Genomic DNA, 23,007 nt, shown 5'->3' with positions numbered 1-23,007 from the left:
CACTCTCCTGGACCCACGGTACAAGCAAAATCTTTCCACTCTCATCCCTGGAGAGGAAAGGAGTGTGAGAATGCATGAATACCAGCAGGCCCTGGTGCACAAGCTGAAACAGTATTTCCCTTCTGACAGCGCTAGCGGCAGAGTGCGTAGTTCTGCGGGACAAGTAGCGAGGGAGAGTAGGCGAGCAGGCAGCTTGTCCAGCACTGGCAAGGGTACGCTTTACAAGGCTTTTGCCAGCTTTATGTCACCCCAGCAAGACACTGTCACCTGTCCCCAGTCTCGGCAGAGTAGGGCTGATCTTTACAGAAAGATGGTGAGGGAGTACGTAGCTGACCATACCATCGTCCTAAATGATCACACAGCTCCCTACAACTACTGGGTTTCAAAGCTGGACATGTGGCACGAACTGGCACTCTACGCCTTGGAGGTTCTTGCCTGCCCTGCCGCTACCGTCTTGTCAGAGCGGGTTTTCAGTGCAGCTGGTGGCATCATCACCGATAAGCGTACACGCCTGTCGACTGACAGCGCTGACAGGCTGACGCTTATCAAGATGAATAAAGCATGGATTTCTCCTAATTTCAAATCTCCAGCAGGTGAAGGAAGCTCAACCTGAATAATTTATCCACTCCTCCTCCTCCTCATTTTCCTCCTTCTCCTCCTCTTTCTACAGTAAAGCAGAGGAAACTGGCTGTTTTTTGACAGGGCCCACTGGCTCTAGGTATAGTACTTTATGCATTTAATTTTTCTGGAGGGCCACCGACACGGTCCTCTGTTTTAAACAATTTTTGGGAGTGCCACATACAGGCACTCAATCTATTCAATTTTTCTGGAGGGCCACCTTTCCGGTCCTCTGTTTTAAACAATTTTTTGGGACTGCCACATACAGGCACTCAATCTATTCCATTTTTCTGGAGGGCCACCTACCTGCTCCTCTGGTTTAAAAAATTTTTTGGACTGCCACATACAGGCACTCAATCTATTCCATTTTTCTGGAGGGCCACCTACCTGCTCCTCTGGTTTAAAAACTTTTTTGGACTGCCACATACAGGCACTCAATCTATTCCATTTTTCTGGAGGGCCACCTACCTGCTCCTCTGGTTTGAAAACTTTTTTGGACTGCCACATACAGGCACTCAATCTATTCCATTTTTCTGGAGGGCCACCTACCTGCTCCTCTGGTTTGAAAAAATTTTTGGACTGCCACATACAGGCACTCAATCTATTCCATTTTTCTGGAGGGCCACCTACCTGCTCCTCTGGTTTGAAAAATTTTTTGGACTGCCACATACAGGCACTATCCAAATTGAATTGTCTCCATAGCAGCCTCCACACGTTGTCTCCATTGCTACCTCCAAAAGTCGTCCATATAGCTGCCTCCATACATCGTCCCTTTATCAAACGAGGTTTGTCAGGCCGAAATTTGGGTTGTTTTCATGGATTCCACATCAAAGTTGTTAACCTTGTCGCCACCCTGCTGTGTTATCCACAAAATACACTGGCAAACTTTTACCATTTACGGATATTATTTCAGCGCTTCTTGCGCATCTGTTTACATTCCCCTCACCCGCCATATCCTAAACTTATAAGAACGCTACTACACTTGATCTTATACAAAAGGTTCTTAGAAGTGCTGTTTGGGGAGTAGCCTAGAGACAGGGGCTTGGATTGGCGAAAGCTCGCCTAGCAGCGGAGCGCCAGCTCCATGCGCATCATGCGCTTCTTGCGCATCTGTTTACATTCCCCTCACCCGCCATATCCCAAACTTATAAGAACGCTACTACACTTAACTTGGTGCAGGCTGGGACCGAGTCTGACCCTGGGGCTGGTTATATACTGCCGACGCAGAGGATTGCGGGGCCTACCTCGGTCCAGGTCTCAAAGGCCTACTATACCTCCAAATCCTCCCACCCCTCCTCCACCTCCTCCTCCTCCGAATTACCATCCGTGGACATGGCGCCATCAGTCGGTATCTCTAGGCACAGCAGCAGTGCCGTTGCTAAGCGACAGCAGGCGGTGCTCAAACTGCTGAGCCTAGGTGATAAAAGGCACACCGCCCAAGAGCTATTGCAGGGCATTCCACATCAAACTTGTTAGCTTTGTCGCCACCCTGCTGTGTAAGCCACAAAATATACTGGAAAACTCTTTTCATTTACGGATATTATTTCAGCGCTTCTTGCGCAGATGTTTACATTCCCCTCACCCGCCATATCCCAAACTTATAAGAACGCTACTACACTTGATCTTATCCGAAAGGTTCTTAGAAGTGCTGTTTGGGGAGTAGCCTAGAGACAGGGGCTTGGATTGGCGAAAGCTCGCCTGGCAGCGGAGCGCCAGCTCCATGCCAAGAACCAACTAACATAGTTTTAACTGCAGCACCTTTAATCTACTACTAGTTCACTGCCTCCATACATCGTCCCCTTATCAAACGAGCTGTGTCAGGCAGAATTTTGGATTGTTTTCATGGCTTCCATGTTAACTTTGTCGCCACCCTGCTGTGTAATCCACAAAATATACTGGCAAACTTTTATCATGTACCAATATTATTTGAGCGCTTCTTGCTCACCTCCTTTGGTTCCTCTCTGCTACCCATTGGTTTGAAGCCTGAGTCCATTTAGGGTATGTCGCCATGCCACTCTCTAGCCTTCCGCTGCTGCCGCTGCCTCTGCATGCCGTCCCCTATAGTGTCAGGGTCAATTATTGGATGTTTTAGATGCTATCTAGCTTCATTCTGTCACTCTGTCATGGCCATGCTGTTGCCCATAATTTTGGCATAATGGTGCATTTAAGCAGCCTCAGAGGCATCCATGCATGCTGCCCCTGCTGTTTCCTGTCCATTTCCGTGGTGTTTCCATCCTTTTCTGAGGTTCCCAGGTGTTTGGCCAAGCTTCCCTGTGCAGAGCCTTGGTCCCCTTGAAAAATGCTCGAGTCTCCCATTGACTTCAATGGGGCTCGTTACTCGAAACGAGCACTCGAGCATCGGGAAAAGTTCGTCTCGAATAACGAGTACCCGAGCATTTTAGTGCTCGCTCATCTCTATACGTGAACCCTAGGGGGGTCTGATCACCTACACAATATACTACCATACAACTGTTTTGCTGTAAATTGTAGATATCCTGCTCCTATATTACTGTCTGAGACAGACTGTAATACAGAAATTCTAATGACAGGCCCCCAGCTGTCATTGTGCAATGTCATGGAGGACGAACACTTAAAAATAGCAACGCCCAGCAGCAAATCTGTTAGGTGCCAGCACTGACCACAGCAAATGTCAGCTATATAATAAAAGGTGGCAACCGCTGCATATGGAGAGGGCTCAGTCCTCTCCATTTGCAAACTTTTATGCAAATCACTTATAAACTTATGTAAACTTATATTCAAATCACCTAGGGTGAGCCAGATGATGTCAATGGAGTCCTACATATTTAATTTTACTTGCATTGCTTTGTCTACTTGTTCCTGATTGATGGGAACAAGTAAGTCATGCAGCTGTAGGGAACTAGTACTTAGGGACTGTCTGCCAATATTCAACTTCAGACATATACAACTATGCTAACTTATTATCAGTGCTAGAAAAATGTTTTACACAATGCCTTGTTGGAACGTTGAAAGCTATGTTAAATCATTCAGCACTCCATGTCATGTGACTAGGGTGATGTCACCTAAGATCTTTTACCCAATAACATTTACTTTACCAAACAACGTTAACATCTACCCCATGTATGTATCTGATCACATGAAATCACAGCATGCCTCCATGGAGGATGGGGAGGAGTGTAATTCCATGGCAGCATGTTGTGATTTTATGTAAGCAGATGCATACATGGGGTAGATGCTAATTTTACTGGGCAAAGAACCATAGATGACCCCACCATGGTCACATGACATGAAGAGCTGAATGTTAGGGGGCATGTGGCATGGTATTTATTAAAAATGTTTCATATTTGTTTAATGCTTGTATCTATTATATTGTATGGTATCTTTTCATAATTTAAAGAAGGTAAAATATGTGCTGCTAAACTATTAAGACTATTCAAAACTATTTGACACTGGTTATATATGCATATATGCCATTCTGAACATTGGAAATGATTTCCCTTAATATCTTAAGGCAGCACACAGTGACCATATATCATATAAACCAAAATTTACACACTTTGCCAATGTTAATGAAGGATGTGTTCTGGGGGATGTTCTATACTCACAAGCTGCAGTGATGGAAACAGAGAGAAGAAGTAGACTAGGACTTCATGGGCCAGAATCCTGATCTTCTGTAGAAATGTTCATCGAAGATTAAAAATGGAAACCCACTATTTTTGATACTTTTTGTTGTGCTCAAATGACATAAATGATAAAAAGATATTTTTACACAATTTTAAATAAATGTTAAAGACCGTTAAGATGTGTAAGTGGACCGTAAAACGAGTGTTTGGTCGGAAGCAGAAAAATCCAGGAGAAGAAAACCTTCAATGCAAGATCACAGACAATTCACTACAGAAGAAGTCCGTCATTCAGTTATATAAGCAGCAATGGTTGCACATACAGGAGATGACATCATCGAGGACATCATGAATGGTTAAATTGTGGACTTGTAGATAGCTTTTACATGGTAGATTGAGATATCGACCTGGATTCTTTTTTACAAACATTGGTCATGTTTGGAGTTGTCCTAAGATTATACATGATGAAAACATTGTTTGTTTGATCATTAGGGATCCCAGTGATCTGACCACATCCATTATTACATGGTTATCACATGAGAGAGTGTGAGGCATTTAACTGGCATCACACTTGCAGCTTGTGCTGGCTGGAACGACCATCCCGATCACTGACACGTTGGGGCAGATTTACTTACCCGGCCCATTCGCGATCCATCGGCTCGTTCTCTGCGCTGGAATCGGGTCCGGCCGGGATTTATGATGGTAGTTCCTCCGCCGTCCACTAGGTGGAGCTGCTGCGCTGAAGTTCGCTGGAATGCCTCGAAATACACCAGCCTATCCTGGTTGAAGGTGAGTGAAATTTTCGCGACACAATTTTTTTTTTAAATGCGGCGTTTTTTTCGAATCCGTCAGGTTTTAGTTCGGCCAGGCCCCCCCATTTCCGTCGCGTGTATGCCGGCGCCGATGCGCCACAATCCGATCACGTGCGCCAAAATCCCAGGGCAATTCAGGTACAATCGGCGCAAATTGGAAATATTTGAGTAACACGTCAGGAAAACGCGAATCGGGCCCTTAGTAAATGACCCCCGTTGAGTTCATTCCAGTGTCATTGCTCAGTGGACGTTCCCGCCAGCACAAGTTGAGTGTGATGAGAGCTAAACGCATCATACTCGCTTGTGTGTAAGGGGCCCAACATTAATTTTGGGGCAACCCCTTTAACTCCCTTAATAATCAGGCTGCTCTTATTCAACATTCAACATTTAAAAAAAAAGAAAAAAATCTTTCCTGAAGAATATCAAAAATTGCATTAATTGAGATTTTGTTTGTTGTGAATATAGTTTTGCAACATTTTTTTTTTTTATTTTATTGGTTGGTGTCTTGAAAGATATGCTAAATATTTTTTTTGCTTTATTACTTTTGCACACTTTCATTTATGTAAGTCTTTCTTTAAACTCTTTGATATAACATATATTATATATGATATCATGATAGACCCCTGGCTGACCAACCTCCTGTACCGTGTGTTGGTATTCCAAGTGAGGAATTTGAGAGAGAGAAAGCCCTTTCCACCACCAAACCCGTTCAGTGGTCATTGTTACTATTTTTGGAGACCCAGCACAATCACAATGATGACCATGATAATTCACTTCCCATGAATTTAATTTCAATTCTGAGGTTTTTAATATGTGGTAGAAAGGTCTCGGGGCCTTCTCAAAGACCCTCTATAGTTGTGCGGCATTGACTTCATAAATATAGCAGTGATTAAGGGACATTTTTTCTCTCTACAATTATACTATACACAACTATTCTTTTTTGTTGATTTGAATGCAAAGCAGAAGAATTTTTTTATGGTGAGAAACATCAATACGACTGAAGACATCCGACCAATAGATGGGACAAGGCGGCCATATTTAATGTTAACAATAAATATGTTGCCTCCAAGCATCTCATAATTCTTGATATGATTTCCCACAAGGTATTTTTTCTTTTATATGATTTACAACTGCATGTACATTCGTGAGTTAGACTTAGGGGCATGAAGTTGGACAATGTCGAAGTTCAAAAGTCCTAATTATCTTTTTGGAATTATTTGAAATCATGGAAGACATGGATGAAGGATTGTGCATCTTTCAAGCACAGGTAAAAATGCATGACTTCTAGTATCAGTTCTAGTAGGACTGTGTCGTGATTGGTGCTTTGGAAGCGTTTGGCCAATATTCGCAGCTATTATCTTGCTTCTATCACCTAAGGCTTTTTGACTTTGATATCAGGAAAGTCAATGGTGTGCTCTAGATGGCTTATTGGGAACTTCTATTTCCAAGCTGTACATTTCTGCTACCTGTGAAGGTGCTAAGTATGTGGAGTCGACTTTTGTTTAAAGGAAAATAACATTTTACTCCTATTACCAGCATCGACCCAAGACACGAGCGATCAGTGGCTAAGGATTTCCAAGCAAGTTCTCGCAAGAATTCTTGAGAACATTCATGGAACTAAGATGGAAGCTGAACATTGGCAAAATCTCATGGTGGATGCAATGGGTCACCCATACTTTACGAAGAAAAGTGCAGAGAAACTCGTTGAACAATACTCCACAACAGAAACTTAATATCATTGGCTTCACAACACTTACAGCTGCTGCCTGTAGACATTAAGGAACCAGAAAATATAACTTTTCCTGAAATTTTCATTTCCTTTGGTCAGAAGGCAACACAAATATAGAATGATTAAAATATTTGTCATCATACTGTCTGTGTAACTTAAAACCATGCAAAGTAGAAAACTTGGTAGAATAATTGAAAGGTTGATGTGACAGCCAATAACTTCCTTATCCTATGATAGGTAATGGGCGGGCAATGCCCGCTTGTTTATCCTGCATTCCAAGCAAAAGAAAGAAAAAGTTTGGTAAGTTTCTTATTCTTTCAAATGTAATCTCTATGAAAGAAAAAATAAAATCAATTCATCCAAATCGGAATATAATTCACTGAATTAGTAGAATGAATCAAAAATTATGAATTACTTCTAAATTGTGATCCACAGTTCTGATTAATCACTTCTTATAGGACCTTAAAGGGGAAAAATCTACAATATTCTACAAAAATTAAAGGTATAGGCTTCTGGAGGTCTGCACCGATAGGGTTTAACCACTGTAGGGATCATAGGGGTAATTATGGTGAAGGATGTCTTAACCTATTAAGAATTTCCCCTTTAACTGTACCTATAATACCAATTTTAATTTTTGTATGAAAATTTTGTGACACATTTTTATGACAAGGCCCACAAGGAAGGCAACTATGAGTAATTAATTAAGAATAATTGGTTCCGGATGATTGCCCCTTGTGCCCAATTGGCCGTTTTTGCAATCATCACAATATGAATAGTCAGTTCCATACAGTCTTTATTTGGAACAGCACAGAAGGTAATTCTCTGCCAACAGATAATGGGGGGAGAATTGTAGTCAGTCAGTCAGTGTTATGGTGAACAAATGTCTCAGAATTGTCTCAACTGCCGATTTGAGCAAAAATATGAGACTTTGTTTGCGACACTTAGACATTCTAAAACACTAGCACAAGTATTCTCGCTAATGAGAAATCCTCCTAATGTTTTTAGAGACAAAATAAATCGAACAAGGTTGCCTTCATTGTCTGCCATTTCTGCCACCTATCGGGTGAACAATAAGCATCCGGAGTGGAATTTCCTTGTGGAATCCATGCGGTAAATTCTCTCCGGGTTTTAATAACTTTGAAACTCATGTAATTTCAATGCTGCTGTGCACATTAAAATTCGCAGCAGATTAAATATAGTGGTAAATATATATAACATACATACACAACACTTATATATGTCCATATAACATGGAAATTAATCATATATGTATATACAGCCACATGGTAAAGTTATAAAATACTGTATTTTCTCATGTATTTTTTTTTTTTACAGAGAAGGAAATCCCTATAAAGATTGCATATTCCCAATATGAGAATCTTTTAACTACAGACAATATAATTAACGTGACGACGGTATGTCAGGTCGAAGACTGGGGAGATCTTTTTGTAGAAAAAAACATAGTCCTCAAGAAACCACCACTCATTACAAAGGTAAAGAATCTGCTCTTGTAGCTAAGCTCCTCCCAGGTGTCAAACTACCGTTGATCACAAATCCTGTACTACAGTATATTATATCCTATAGACCTATACTATCCTAGTTGGGAACAATAGTTGCCATTCTATCTTATGTCCATGGGAGCTTTTAGATAGTGGATGGCCAAACAACACTTAGTCTTCTCAATATCTTCATGCATGAACATGATTTGTTTAGCTGAAAGTTGACATGTTTTGAGTGGGAAATGTAGAGTGAACCAATGCCAGAAACCTCTGGTGGTGGCCTATATTCCCTGAGAACAAAAGTACATGTTTCCTGAACATGACCTCTAGGCACTTACAGGGTTCAGGGAGTTAAAGCTCTGGATTTGACTGGTTTTGGTCTGAGCCCTAGCAGAGTTGTAACAATGGCATTGTCTTGGTTGATGTTAAAGTAGGCCACATGGCTATAATGATCTCCCTGGGGCACTCTCTGGTAATAACAGTCCCAGTTGATGGTACAGGGGAGGCCCAGGATGGCCTATGTGGAGACCATTGGGTCAAACTCATAATTCCTTATTCCGGTCCAGGAAACAACAGCTACAGCACAGAACATGGTAGCAGGCTGGGCATAGGTAAGGCTGACTTAAGATGTGGCCTGTAGGCCCTAGATTATTTCCTGAGATACACCCCTAAATGTAGAGCTAGGTGAATCAGATACAGCTCTGCCATGTTGTTTTACAAGATGTCCCTGAGACAAGGGCTGAATCAGTATCTCTTTCCCTCCCTATCACCACTCTGACACTCCACTAACCAACAACATTCCACCTTGTGATGTCCTTCACATAAATGTGGGTTCTCTCTTCTAGGGGGTTGTAGTTAAATAAATTACAATAGCTCTCCTGTACCAGATGTCCATGTACACTTACATGTAATAAACAAATATACAAAACAGTGCAACACAGTGTAATAAACCATAAATAACTACAAGGCAGCGGTACCATCCAACCTTGCTCAGCCAAATGGAGGAAAATTAAATTGGGTGTCTTGTGGTGCTGACCAGAAAAAAAAGTTGATCAGTGCCTCAGGCACCTTTGAGTTTGCCCATAATAATTAGAGGGTCACTATGCTGTTAAATCCAAAAGAAATAAGGTCTAGCTTCAACAACAGAGAGACAGGCAGGGAGAGTGAGTGACAGAGAGACAGGCGGGGAGAGTGAGTGGCTACATATGGACCATATGTAGCCACGATTCAGTGACCTGCACTATGGCAATTTCCCCAGTAAAGATGTTGTGATGTTGTGTTGTTGGAGCTGGACCTGATTTCTTTTAGATTTATGATATACTGTAACAACAAAGGGAAGGTTTGTGCTCAGGAAACACAAGCAACATCTAAAAAAGTGGGAAGGGTGTGCTGGAATATTTGTATACAGTCATTACTTTTCTTCATCTATCTTGTCTATATAGTCTTTCACTGTTGGATCCATTCATGTATAACACTTGGAACACTTGTAAACCTTCATTTTCATGATCTCTGTTTGCTGGCCTCCAAACTTCAGATACTTCAGATACCTCATCCTGTAGATAACTTAGATAACCCGTCATATGAGAAGATCCTTTGGTAGATGCAAGTCCTTATACAGCCCAAACACAACATGACTCAACACCTGTAGATCACTTTCCTCCCGAGCTCTCTGCACGGATCTATATCTCTTAATTCAATACTGCCTGTAAAAATAAGAAAGTGTATGCATGTGTATATGGAAAATGTGGAAAAAAAAAATCAGAAAACACCTCTATCCTCTTCTTTCAGGTTTTAGGACCAGCTGTGTTGGGTAAGCCAGTGACTGTTGAGGTCCAATTTACTAATCCATTATCTACTCCGGTGAGGAACTGTGTAGTGACAGCTGAGGGCAGCGGCTTAATAAAAAGTCAAGTAATGAAAAGGTAAGTCCTGGAGCCAGACAAAGAAGCCGTACAGTAATTAGCTGATATCATCAGAGAGTACAGTGTCTGAAGCCGATTGCTGCATACAATCTGCAGTGTCCATGTTACCCCTGAAGCAGCTCATCTAGCTCAAGATAAGGCAACATTCATATGGCCATTTGCTCGCCCAAAATTGGATCCCAGGTCAGCACAAGGGGTAAGATTGAAAGATGAGTGGTCACAACGCAAATATGCTCAAAAAAGGACATGTGTACTTACCTCTCCCCGCAACTGGGTGCAAATTGTGCCGTCACATCATGACCCCCATTATGGTCAGTTGAAAGAGGCTTAAGCCATAAATAAGTACATTTTGGAAAAATTTCCTCAATGAGAGGATATTGTTGCTAGTTCTCTTGGTATGACCAACCATTACCATTAACTACAGCTGCCAAACTGTTCCAGTTCAGCTAGAATACTGTCTATATCGTGGACTGTATGCTAAGAGGTCTTCTGAAAGAGTGGCCACAGTTGGGTCATGGCAACATTGTAGTCTCTGATTGACAAAACATTAGTCTGGCCAAATATATGATTGGTGCCCATGGACTGCTTCATTGGACAATAGCAATTTCAGAATCCCATAAATATTTTTTTGTTTATATTATCATGCATATGGAGGGGAGGGAAGGAGCTAAGCCCCTTGGTGACAACTTATGTTGCCACCAACATCCCAATCCAACATCCCAATTTAGTAAGAGTCAAGTGATGCATTATGCATTAGATGCTTGGTACTTCCAAATCTTATCAAATCTGTTTTTAGATTTTTTTATGATTTGGTTGCAGATTGTTTTGAGTAATAGTCCAATGTTTTTTGTTCCTGCAGTTTTGATGTTGTGGAACCTGATCAGACAATGAAGGTCACTTTGGACATTAACCCTTTTGTGTTGGGAGAAAAGAAACTACTGGTGAACTTCAAATGTGACAAGTTTATTGATGTCAAGAGTTTCCTATCCATGGATGTGACAAACAGCTCATAATAGTAACTAACCTGTGATTCTGGGTGGACATGTGATATCCAGAATCTGGACTTGAATCTTACAACACTGATATGCTACCTATCTGCTTGTTATATAGAGATGATAGTTTATATGATATAATTTTAATATTAATTTAAAGCTATAAACATTGCACATGTGTTTGATTTCTGGATTCATTTAATAACAAATATCAAATATTCATTCTCAGAATTGACCACTGCCAACTTCCAATTCAGTTTGACTACAGGGAGATCAGTGTACCCACATTTTCAAGATTGTTACAGGTCCGAAAGGTCGGACCCACATCTATCATGTATCTATGACAAATCCTGTGGATGTCATTAACACTATACATGAAAAACCCCTTTAACTTACAGTAAGATAAAGATGATGATTATATATCAATGTTTTCTTCTTCTATGTGCATTTCACCGTTTTCATATGTATCCAAAGAGTCAACACCTGTTTAATGTTTCTTCTCAAAATTTCAATAAAAACTTAGATGATCATTAATTGTTTCATTTATTCTGAGAGGAATATTTTACTAATCTCAGGGAGATGTGAAAAGGACAGGTTTACTTTTTGGAAAATTGCCCAAAACATTACATATGAGAGTGAGAATGGAGTAAAGGAGAATAATCTAACCCCTGCAGATGCATAATACTCTATAGCAGTGATGGCAAACCTTTTGGAGACAGAGCACCCAAGCTACAACCAAAACCCACTTACATGTCGCAAAGTGCCAACATGACAATTTAAGCAGTAACTTATTTATCCCTGCATTATCACATCTTTAATTGTATTGGTCCTGAGTTTACCAATACAATAGAAAGATGATGGAGGAATTTGGATTGTAGCTTCCCTCCAGAGTCCCCTGAAGAGGAAGAATCAGGGGACCCAGAGCAGGAGCTCAAATGACAATCCATCTCTATCCACACCTTCCCGCTCCTCCTGGCAGCCAAGGATGTTGCTTTAAAATAGCATGGAGCATGGCACGTCCTGGGCTGTATTGGACCACGGGAGAAAGCCTTGAGTCATATCTGGCAAACTCTGTGATGGGGTGAATGCCTGGGTGCCCACAGAGAGGGCTCTGAGTGCCACCTCTGGCACCCGTGCCATAGGCTCGCTACCACTGCTCTATAGCCTCAGTTAATTGTCTATATATGATGAGCACCCCCACACAGCACGGAGTATATACTTCATGTAAATTTGTCACTGCTGGTTTCCACTACTTATTCCATGCATCATCTTCTTCAATGTGAGGAAATATTCCAGACTTGCCACCATATAGATCCTGTACATAAAGATTATGATGATCTCAGTGGATTTACATGTAGACATCTCACTTAATTTGCTGAATTACTTGAGTTACTGATCACTAGTTTTACTTCAAGAGAGAACACAAAGCGTCAGGGCAAATTAGGGCAGCTTATAACTCACACATCTTAAGCACATCGGTGCCCGATTTCATGCGACAGAAATTGGGGGGCGTGGCCATCGGACAACCCAAAATATTTTGTTGCACTCACATGCACGAGGAAGAAGAAGGTGAACTCCGACGGACCTCGGCGCAGCAGCAACACCTGCTGGATATTGGGCGCATGATCTAGTGAATGCCCGCAGACCCGATTCCTCGCCGGGATCGCGACTGGACCGGGTAAGTAAATGAGCCCTAAGGCGTGTAAACCCCATTTTGGATGTGAGTTTCAGGCATAAATGTAAGTTATTACAGGAGCAGAACTTGGCCAGGGTCTCATTCTCTTGTTTTCTGCAGACGTGAGAAGTTGCATAAAGTTGCACCAAGCTTGTATTTTATTTGTACAAATTTCTCTCCCTGTTTTTTAGCATTTGATGTTGGTTTAGTTTATTTTATGTATTTGTAACACTTTGCTGTTCAGAGGGTTAATATTTTCTCGTGGGACAAGTTCCACCCACCGGAAACCAATTTTTTAAACTATGGTCATGAAACATTGCTCTTATATCAAGATTAAGGCTCATTACCGAAACGTGTTGATCTGTTTGTTGCGTTACATTTTGCCCATGTGAGGGTGTTTTTTAAAAAGTAAATTTGGAGAAGAATTCGAGCTTCCAAGTGCTGGATCTATTTTTCTTTTTACAGTGGCAGGATAGGGATGTGGATCTAGCTAAAAGTATTGAATATAGTACTTATAGTCTGTAGGCTAATCATCTTTTCATCAAAGTATAACTACACTGCCATGTATGCGGTCATTGGGGGTCATTTATCTTATCTCTGTTTGTTTTGGCAAGTTTTTGCCTGTCTTTTTTCTGCTTCTTTGATAACTTTTCAATCTCACTTTTTCCTTGTGTAAAATGTTTTTTTTTTCCAGATCTCACAAAGAAAATTAAGATGGCGGCCTAACCCTGAGTCAGAAGTTACAGGGTTGTGTCTAGGGGCAACTGAAATTGTCTACACCAGGACTGATAGGAAAGGTTGGAATTATATCTGTGAAATGCTGCATTTTTGTTAATAACAGTGAATTAGAGAATGTGTTATTTTGTTATTTTGAGTACATATAAGGAACTTGTCTTTGTGGTAATACCCCTTTAAGGAAAACTTTAAAAATGGAAAGAACTGTCTCAAAACACTTGTGCAGCATTTTTGCGACATTTGTAACAAATGTCTCAAAAAGAGATCTGAAAAAAAAAAATAAATAAATTACACAAGTGAGGAAAAAAAGAACAGGCAAAAACTAGCCAAAACAGAGATAAGATAAATGACCCCCAGTGACTGCATACATGGCAGTGTAGTTATACTTTGATTGGTAGATGATTAGCCTAAGGAAATAAACTCATTATTAAACTCTTTCTTATTATAGATATAATGATTGGCCATTTATTTTCATTGGTCAATCATGAGGACTATAAGTACTATATTCAATACTTTTAGCCAGATCCACATCCCTATCCTGCCACTGTAAAAAGAAAAATAGATCAAGCACTTGGAAGTTTGAATTCTTCTCCAAATGTAACGCAACAAACAGATCGACGCGTTTCAGCAATGAGCCTTAGTCTTGATCTACGCGCAATGTTGCATGACCACAGTTTAAAAATCTCTCCATCAATGGTGTTGGTTTACGTTAGAAATATTAACCCTCTGAACAGCAAAGTGTTACAAATATATCAAATAAACTAAACCAACATCAAATGCTAAAAATCAGGGAGAGAAATTTGGACAAATAAAATACAGACTGCAAAATACCCTACACAAAAGGAGGAGGTTTGCGAAAAATGGTTGTATAATGGAGTATAATATATATTGTATATACATTGAATGATTGAAAAAAACACACATATTGTAACTAGAGATGAGCGAGCACTAAAATGCTCGGGTGCTCGTTATTCGAGACAAACTTTTCCTGATGCTCGAGTGCTCGTCTCGAATAACGAGCCCCATTGAAGTCAATGGGAGACCCGAGCATTTTTCAAAGGGACCATGGTTAGGGAATAAAATGTGTTATTTAAATGAAAAAGAATGTCTTCTGATAAGTTAGCAGATGTATGCAAACATCTGCAATCTATTCTTCACTGTTCCGCATGTATATTATCTCCTGACAAGTTAGCAGATGTGAAGAACAGTGAAGAATAGAATAAAAACAGTGAACACAGTGAACACAGGATCATTTAAGTGAAAAACGCAGTGAAAAACACAGTGAAGAATAGATTGCAGATGTTCGGCACATCTGCTTACTTGTCGGGAGATACGCTGTCCCGGGATCCGCTCCTCTTCTTCCACTGAAGTCTCCCCGATCTCTCTGCCCTTCCCGATGTCTCCGTGCCTGCCGCTGCCCCGGTGTCTCCGTGCCTGCCGCTGCCCCGGTGTCTCCGTGCCTGCCATTTGCCCCGATGTCTCTGTGCCTGCCGATGCGCACGATGTCTCCGTGCCTGCCGCTGCCCCGGTGTCTCCGTACCTGCCGCTGCCCCGGTGTCTCCGTGTCAGCCGCTGCCCCGGTGTCTCCGTGCCTGCCGCTGTCCCGCTGTCTCCGTGCTACCGCTGTCCCGCTGTCTCCGTGCCCGCCGCTTCCCCCGCTGTCTACGTGCCCGCCGCTGCCCCGATGTCTCCGTGCCTGCCGCTGCCCACAATGTCTCCGTGCCTGCCGCTGCCCACGATGTCTCCGTGACTGCCCCTGCCCACGATGTCTCCGTGCCTGCCGCTGCCCACGATGTCTCCGTGCCTGCCGCTGCCCACGATGTCTCCGTGCCTGCCGCTGCCCACGATGTCTCCGTGCCTGCCGCTGCCCCGGTGTCTCCGTGTCAGCCGCTGCCCCGGTGTCTCCGTGCTACCGCTGTCCCGCTGTCTCCGTGCTACCGCTGTCCCGCTGTCTCCGTGCTACCGCTGTCCCGCTGTCTCCGTGCCCGCCGCTTCCCCCGCTGACTCCGTGCCCGCCTCTGCCCCGATGTCTCCTTGCCTGCCGCTGCCCACGATGTCTCCGTGCCTGCCGCTGCCTGGGCTGCTCCCCGGTGTCTCTGTGCTGCTCCCCGGTGTCTCTGTGCTGCTCCCTGGTGTCTCTGTCCTGCTCACCGTGTTCTTCAATGTGTTCTTTACATACTATTTTGTTTGCACCGTTCCGCGCATATCTTCCGACAAGTAAGCAGATGTGCCGAACATCTGTAATCTATTCTTCACTGTGTTCTTTACTGTGTTTTTCACTTAAATGATCCTGTGTTCACTGTGTTCACTGTTTTTATTCTATTCTTCACTGTTCTTCACTGTGTTTTTTTAATTAAATGCTCGATCTCGAGCAGGGGAAATACTCGTCCGAGCAACGAGCCGTTTCAAGTACCTTAATACTCGAACGAGCATCAAGCTCGGACGAGTATACTCGCTCATCTCTAATTGTAACAATGATTTCCTAACAAACTTTCAACAATACTATCTCCTCAGTTTAGTCTCATAAATCTTGTTGAGAAACATTTGTTCATAAAATATTGTATGAATCTCTCTTCATTAGTGTTCAGACCCGATATGCAATACCGCAAACCATGTAAATCATATATTTTATAACCACAAAAAAATACTGTGCTATCTCAATATTCCCATTTGCTTGATTCACAAGGTTGCTATCTAAAAACCATGAAACACTACAGCCTCCCAGCCCCCCTCCCCTCCCGACATGTTTCAACACTAGTAGTGTCCTCAAGGGTGTCCGGGTTAACTTAGACACGTGACCGCCGGGTCTAAAGGGGTTAATCAGAGCTGCTGGCTCTAATTAGACCCAGTCCAGTTCTGATTCGAATCCCCAGTCACAGCTGCTCATTTCCACTGTAACTGAGGCTCTTATAGATGCCTCAGTTACAGAGGAAAATTTGTAAAAGAGAAAAAATAAAGTAAAATTTAAAAAAAAAATGAAAATATCCCCCAAGTGTCTTTTATGACCTCATGGGGGACATACAAAGTAAAAAAACAAACACACAAAAAAAATCATAAATATTCATAAAAACATAATAACATTTCTCCATACAAGAAAAGAAAAAATCCCAGCTACACTACAAAAAGCATCGTCATAGTCGCCCCGTTTGCCCGAGACTATACATATTTTATATCAAAACAACCAAAACAAAATAGGGAATTTACAAATAATGTTCATTTTGAGTTAATTTGAAAATTAAAAAAGTACTATAAATTCCAAAATAGCCTTTTTTCTACTTTTAACACGAAATAAAAATAAAATTGAAAAAAAAAATGTTCAAACCTTTATTACCTTTTTAATTAGCCCTCTGTGTCCCGAAAAAAACTCAGCAAAAAAATTTAAGGTAGCATGCAAGAAAAAAAAGGCCCTTAAATCGGTGCAAGCGAAAATTCTCTAAAAATGTCCGGTCACTAGAGCCTTTTCAGGCCGCGTCACTAAGGAGTTAATATACTTTGTTAGTTCTCTGTGTAAGGATATCCAGAGCTTATGGTTCATAGGTAGAGAAGAGCGAGTATACTCGCACATCTGCAATGTGTTCTTCAGTGAAGAAGAGATTGCAGATGTTTCCATACATCTGCTAACTTATGAGAAGACATTCTTTCTTAATAAAACAACACATTTTATTGCAGACCCTTGGTCCCCTTGAAAAATGCTCGAGTCTCCCATTGACTTCAATGGGGCTCGTTATTCGGTACGAGCACTCGAGCATCAGGAAAAGTTTGTCTCGAATAACGAGTACCCGAGCATTTTAGTGCTCGCTCATCTCTATTCATATGATGATAAGAACAGTGTTGTTACAATATAGTATTAATTGGGATATAGACACAAACTATTCCATAAATGAGGTGTGATACTGACATCTAGTGTCTAAATTTGGTCCCTTCGTACTTATGATTTGAAATAAGTGAAACATTGGGGCAGATTTACTTACCAGTCCCTGCACGATTACCGAGGTGCATTCCCCGATGAGAATGCACAGCTGCCCCGATTCACTAAGATCGTGCGCCCAATATCCTACATGAGTCGCTTCCCCGCTTAGGTCCGGCGGAGTTCACCTTCTTCTTCCCGGTGCATGTAAGTGCTTGGCACAATTTAAATGTTAAATCCCACGGTTTGTCCGAATCCGTCAGATTGTCCCCCCGATTTTTGTCGCATGAAAGCCGGCGCCGATGCGCCAAAATCTGATCCCGTGCGACACAATCCCCGGTGCAATCTCTGAAAAGTGGGAAAATGCGGCTGTGGGACCCTTAGTTAATAAGTCCCTTTGTATTACAATAATCAGGTGAAGCTTGTAAATTACATTTGGTAGGAGTTTAGCGGTGTAATCCACCTGTGAGAGAGAAGTCTACACCCTACATCCCCTGCCAGCATAAACTACACTGACTTTATATGATAATTCACTGAAGGCTGAACATTTTTAATAAAGGATAGTCTCATAAGCACACAAATGTTTATTAGTTTTTTTATTTTTAATTAGTTTTAAGAGGTTCACAAAGGGTCTCAATGTGGTCATTACTTGGCGTTTTTTGCAAATCACCTGTATAATTTATGGACCCAGGAACCAAAATAATCCACATTTAATTCCTGTGTCTAATTATATAATTTGATCTTTTACGGCTAGCAATAGAAAAAGCTCTAGCTAAGGACCATTATGGATAGCGATGTGATATCAGCCTATTCTTCAATAATTTAGCATGGTATTGGAGCTCCTCAAAGTCTGAATATGCACGTCTAAGTCTAATGTACAACCCAACAGGTATTGCTTTCAGAGTATGTTTGGGATGATTGCTTGTAGCATTAAATATAGTGTTGCCTGGAGTTTTTTTTACCTAAAAAGGGAAGTTTTGACTATTTTCTCCACATGGCAACCTATTAAAGAAATGTCCAAAAAGGATACCATTGTTCTATTTATGTGATAAGTGAAACTAAAGTTGATGTTGTTGTTGTTGATGTAAGATACAAAGTCTGGTACAGACAACACATCACCCAACCACACCCATAGTATGTCGTTGATGTATCGCCTGTACCAGACAATGTCATTCAAAAACTTGTGATCTGAATATATGAATTCCTCCAATGAGGGTAACCAGTGAGGGCAAAAAATGTGCCCCCACTGGCGCCCCCTTGATCCTTTAAAAAATATCATGCTAAATCATGTGGTATGGACAGGTTGGACTCTCACAGTAGACCCCTGGGTGACAGAGCCTCAGTGGGCCCCTTTGCAGTGAACCCATGCAAGTTTTGGGAATATTTTCCTAAAATATTCCCTAGTTTATCATCCCAAACATCCCCCTCAGGGTTATTTTATATAGCTCCCCTCACCCCCTATGGATTCATTACATACAACAGCGTCTCTAGGTCCTGGTACTTGTCCAGTGCTGGTGCCGGACTTGGGTATGGAGTTATATAAAGCACTAACATCGCAAGTAACCCGTGAGTAATTTTGTTCCCAGCAAAAAAACATCAAAAATCTTAAGTACATTGCTATCTCTCTAATAACCTGGCAGTTGCACAACTAAAGGCTGCAATAGGTTATCCAACTATTCGCATAAACTTTTATTTATTGAGCCAATACTGGATATAATTGGGAGAGAATGTAATGTGTCCTTGAGCATTTTGGGTAACTTATGAAAGAATGGTTTGACTAAAAAATAAAAAAATAGTCCTGCAGTTTCTCAGGTATAAAACCTAAATCCCCCCACCTCATGAATAATATGTTTAATCCGTATCTCAAAGGCTGAAGTAGGATCACTACCTAGTTTTCTATATGTATGTGAGTCCTCTTGTATAGCTAAAGCCAATTTTCTGTATAGATGTCTGTCAAGGGTGACAACCTTCTTTTCCCTCATTAGAATCAGAACACACAAAAGACACATCCGAATCTTTTGTGAAAATGTCTGCATCAAATTTTGATGAGCTAAAAGATACTTTTGAGGAATTGGATTTAGATCTGTGAGGTTTATACTTTACCCTTTTTAAGTATAGAACTGAGAATATACAGATCAGGTTTTTTTTGTGTACCCGACGAATAATCATCAGAGTTCCATAAAAATGTATTATTCTAATGTGTTATGATCCCACAATGTCCGCAGCTCCTGCAGCATAAATTTCTCCAGTTGATGTGGGTTTCCTCCGGGTACTCCGGTTTCCTCCCACACTCCAAAACATACTGGTAGGTTGATTAGATTGTGAGCCCCATTAGGGACAGGGACTGATTTGGCAAAACTCTGTGTAGCGCATAATCGGTGTGTACTATATAAATAAAGAATTATTGTTAATTATTATTTTGTGTTTCATCTTAATTTTTTTTCTCCTTTATCTCTGTAGGTGTTCCCTCCTACAAGCCAATCTACAACTCATCTGATTTGTAAGTCGTTCTTATCTATTGCTTGCTGAATGCAACATGGCCAGCACCAGTAGGACTGGACTTGGGCCAAGTGGCCGTCCTCCATGTCTATACAGAACAGGGCCGGCGCTATGGCTAGGCAAAGTGGGAAATTGCTCAGGGCCCTCTGAAAGGGCAGAATCTGAATTTTGTTTCTAGGTGCCATGGATCCAGAGATATTCAGGTTTGAAGTGAAAATATCAGGTGCCATTTTTATATATAAAAATCACTCCCAACGGCAGTTTAACAGTTAATATCTCACTTAGAAACACAAATTTAGATTCATATAAAAGAGGAGACTCTCTTCTTTCATATGAAAGAAGTGAGGTTCTATGTGTCACAGAGCCAGAGATACAGCCCTCTGAAGTGATGACCCCCTCCAGATTCTTAGCCATCAGGCTACAGGGAGAATTTGCTGCACACAGGATCTGCTGCACCTCACAGATAATGGAAATAATCACTTTATATGTTACTACATTTTGAGAAAGGATAATATCAACCAATATTCATGTTTTTAGCCCTTCTCTATGCAGAACTGTCTAAGAACACACTTTCTCTCTTATTGTCTTTTATTTCGTGATAGTTTCTTTTTTTGCAAACAATGGCTGATACAATGAACATTCAATCCTCTTCGCCTAATGTCACTATTATATATTAACACCGCAACCCAGAACGTGTCCATAAAGTTATATGTAACACCAAAAACACTCACATGTTCTGGAATAAAGTTTTTATTTCCCACCATCCTCCATTACTTACACCCATGTTATGACGTTCTCACTCTCATTCTTATGAAGCGCGGAGGGTTCTGTTATTGTGCGGCTAATACATTGGCGACATCTAAACGTGACTTTTATTATCTCATTAGCTCGGTTTATGGATATATAGTTATTATTTGGGTTATCATTGTGTAAGGGAGAATACAATGATACATCTGTGTGACGCTCCGTGCAATTTTCAGCAAAAACTGTTTGGTGTCTCCTGTGGATTTAACGTTCCCTTTGCTGCATATTTTGGTGAATATACACATGTGGGGTATTTATGATCTCCTCACATCTTACTGTTTTAGGAAAGTATATTTTCTTTATATAAGTATCTGGATTTGTACGTATTTTAGAGGAATTTAAATGCATCGCCTGGCTGTCTGCAAATGCAGGCCAAATGCATCGCCTGGTTGTCTGCTTTCAAAATTCTATAGGTTTTATGGCGCCTTTACTTTTTTTCTGTTTTATTTCTATATTTTGCAGGTTGTGACGGTTTTAAAATTTCTAGATGAAAAGCAGATATCTAGTTATTACAGTTTTAATGATATTATGTGGATTGATTTATGTGAACATATCAATATGGGACATTTGTGAACTCTACACATGTCCATCTATTACATTTAGGAGATGTGAAGGTAAATATTTTCTGTTTGGAGAACATTTTTTGCCATCAAAGTTCAAATTTTAAGTATTTTGTATAAAATATTTCAGTTTGAATCAAAATTGCATGAAGGCGCCTATGTCTATAAACTCTTTAATGCAATTTTGAAAATGGGGCAAGTGTCTGTTTTCAGAAAATATGTGGTTTGCTGGGGTTTACTTTAATTCTTTTTTCTGTAATTTGGATTTTATTTTTAAACTTCAAAATTGTAAAAATTGCTCTGGTCAATAACGTGACAAAATATCCAGAAATTCCGGGGGGTGAAAGGGTTAATACCCGTTGGTTGAATGCCCGGGTGAAGATGCTTTTCATCCATCTCCTGTCTATATATCTATCTTTCTAGTTATCTATCTCCTATAGTGTGACCATTTATGTATCTCACTTTTTCTCTATTTATTTATTAATCAATCGTATATTTCTCTTCTACTTTATTTATCTTTCATATCCATCTACTGTATATATCATCTACTTTATATTCTGCATCTAGAAATCTCTATCATCTTTCATATTTATCTTCTGTCATAATCATTATAATTTATAATTCTTTATTTATATAGCACACAGATTACACAGCGCTGCACAGAACTTGCCAGATCAGTCCCTGTCCCCAAGGCGGCTCACAATCTATTCAACCTACCAGTATGTTTTGGAGTGTGGGAGGAAACCGAAGGACCCGGAGGAAACCCATGCAAACACAGAGAGAACATACAAACTCTTTGCAGATGTTAACCAGTGCTGCAAGGCTGTAGTGCTAACCACTAAGCCACCGTGCTGCATCAATCTCCCTATCATCTATCTATCTCCTATAAAATTCTCCCATATTACAGTTTGTTTTACTGTACTAAAGGAGCCTCTTACTGACTGTGACTGGTCATAAAATAGTTTTATTTTGGGGCCCCACTTTTAGTTTTGCCCAGTTTGTCTAGAACCGGCCCTGATACAGAATCACCCATGAAGTACAATGATGAATAAGATAATGATAATAATAAGACATTTGCCAGCAGGCGCTGCTATGATGTCATCATAGGTCCTACATGATACATTGTGCAGGATGTCACAGGAGGAGGACATATGTAAGTTCTAGGATGAGACCTTTGTGTCTGGCTGCTTAAGGAGAAGGAGGACATGATGGTGGAGGCTTTATAAGGAGATGGAGCACAGAGGGGTGATCGGTGTGTTAGTAAAGTGTGCAGCACGTAGACTAACCAGGAAACCAGAAGCAGATGCCAACCACCCGCCATCACCATCTAGACCACTACACTCTCCGGAGTGAGACCAGGTGCCTTGTCCATCATATGCTTTATAATTTGAAAAGCATAAAATCTCTCTCTACCTATCAATCTATTTATCTAAGGTGTAGGAAAGTCCAGAGCAGCACTATAAGGATGAAAATGGTGGTGCAGGGCCGGAAGATCCGTGGCAGAAAATCTTGTTACATATATCCAAAAATAGGCAGCACTCGGTTAAGTCAAAAATCAAGGGTGAAATTTATTCCATTGTGACGTTTCGGTGGTTGGTTACAAAGGTGGGTGCCACCAACGAAACGTCGCAATGGAATAAATTTCACCCTTGATTT

General features: G+C 41.0%; 1 protein-coding gene across 2 annotated transcripts in view; it reads left to right on the top strand.

The window, feature by feature from the left end:
* LOC140064815 (protein-glutamine gamma-glutamyltransferase E-like) overlaps positions 1-11,701 on the top strand; it is a 36,667-nt gene extending 24,966 nt beyond the window's left edge. Inside the window, exons 11-14 of one of the 2 annotated variants that reach the window (XM_072112058.1) lie at positions 6,996-7,058; positions 8,094-8,251; positions 10,046-10,179; positions 11,039-11,701. In XM_072112058.1, the coding sequence (XP_071968159.1) occupies positions 6,996-7,058; positions 8,094-8,251; positions 10,046-10,179; positions 11,039-11,192 (509 nt within the window). In that variant the 3' untranslated portion in view covers positions 11,193-11,701. The remainder of the gene's footprint in view (positions 1-6,995; positions 7,059-8,093; positions 8,252-10,045; positions 10,180-11,038) is intronic. The other variant, XM_072112059.1, reaches the window with a different exon arrangement.
* The last annotated feature ends 11,306 nt before the right edge of the window (positions 11,702-23,007 follow it).

The sequence above is a fragment of the Engystomops pustulosus genome, chromosome 6, assembly GCF_040894005.1.
Source record: "Engystomops pustulosus chromosome 6, aEngPut4.maternal, whole genome shotgun sequence".
Taxonomy (NCBI): Eukaryota; Metazoa; Chordata; class Amphibia; order Anura; family Leptodactylidae; genus Engystomops; species Engystomops pustulosus.
The sequence above is the reverse complement of the archived record's forward strand: the minus strand, read 5'-3'. Positions and strand labels throughout refer to the sequence as shown.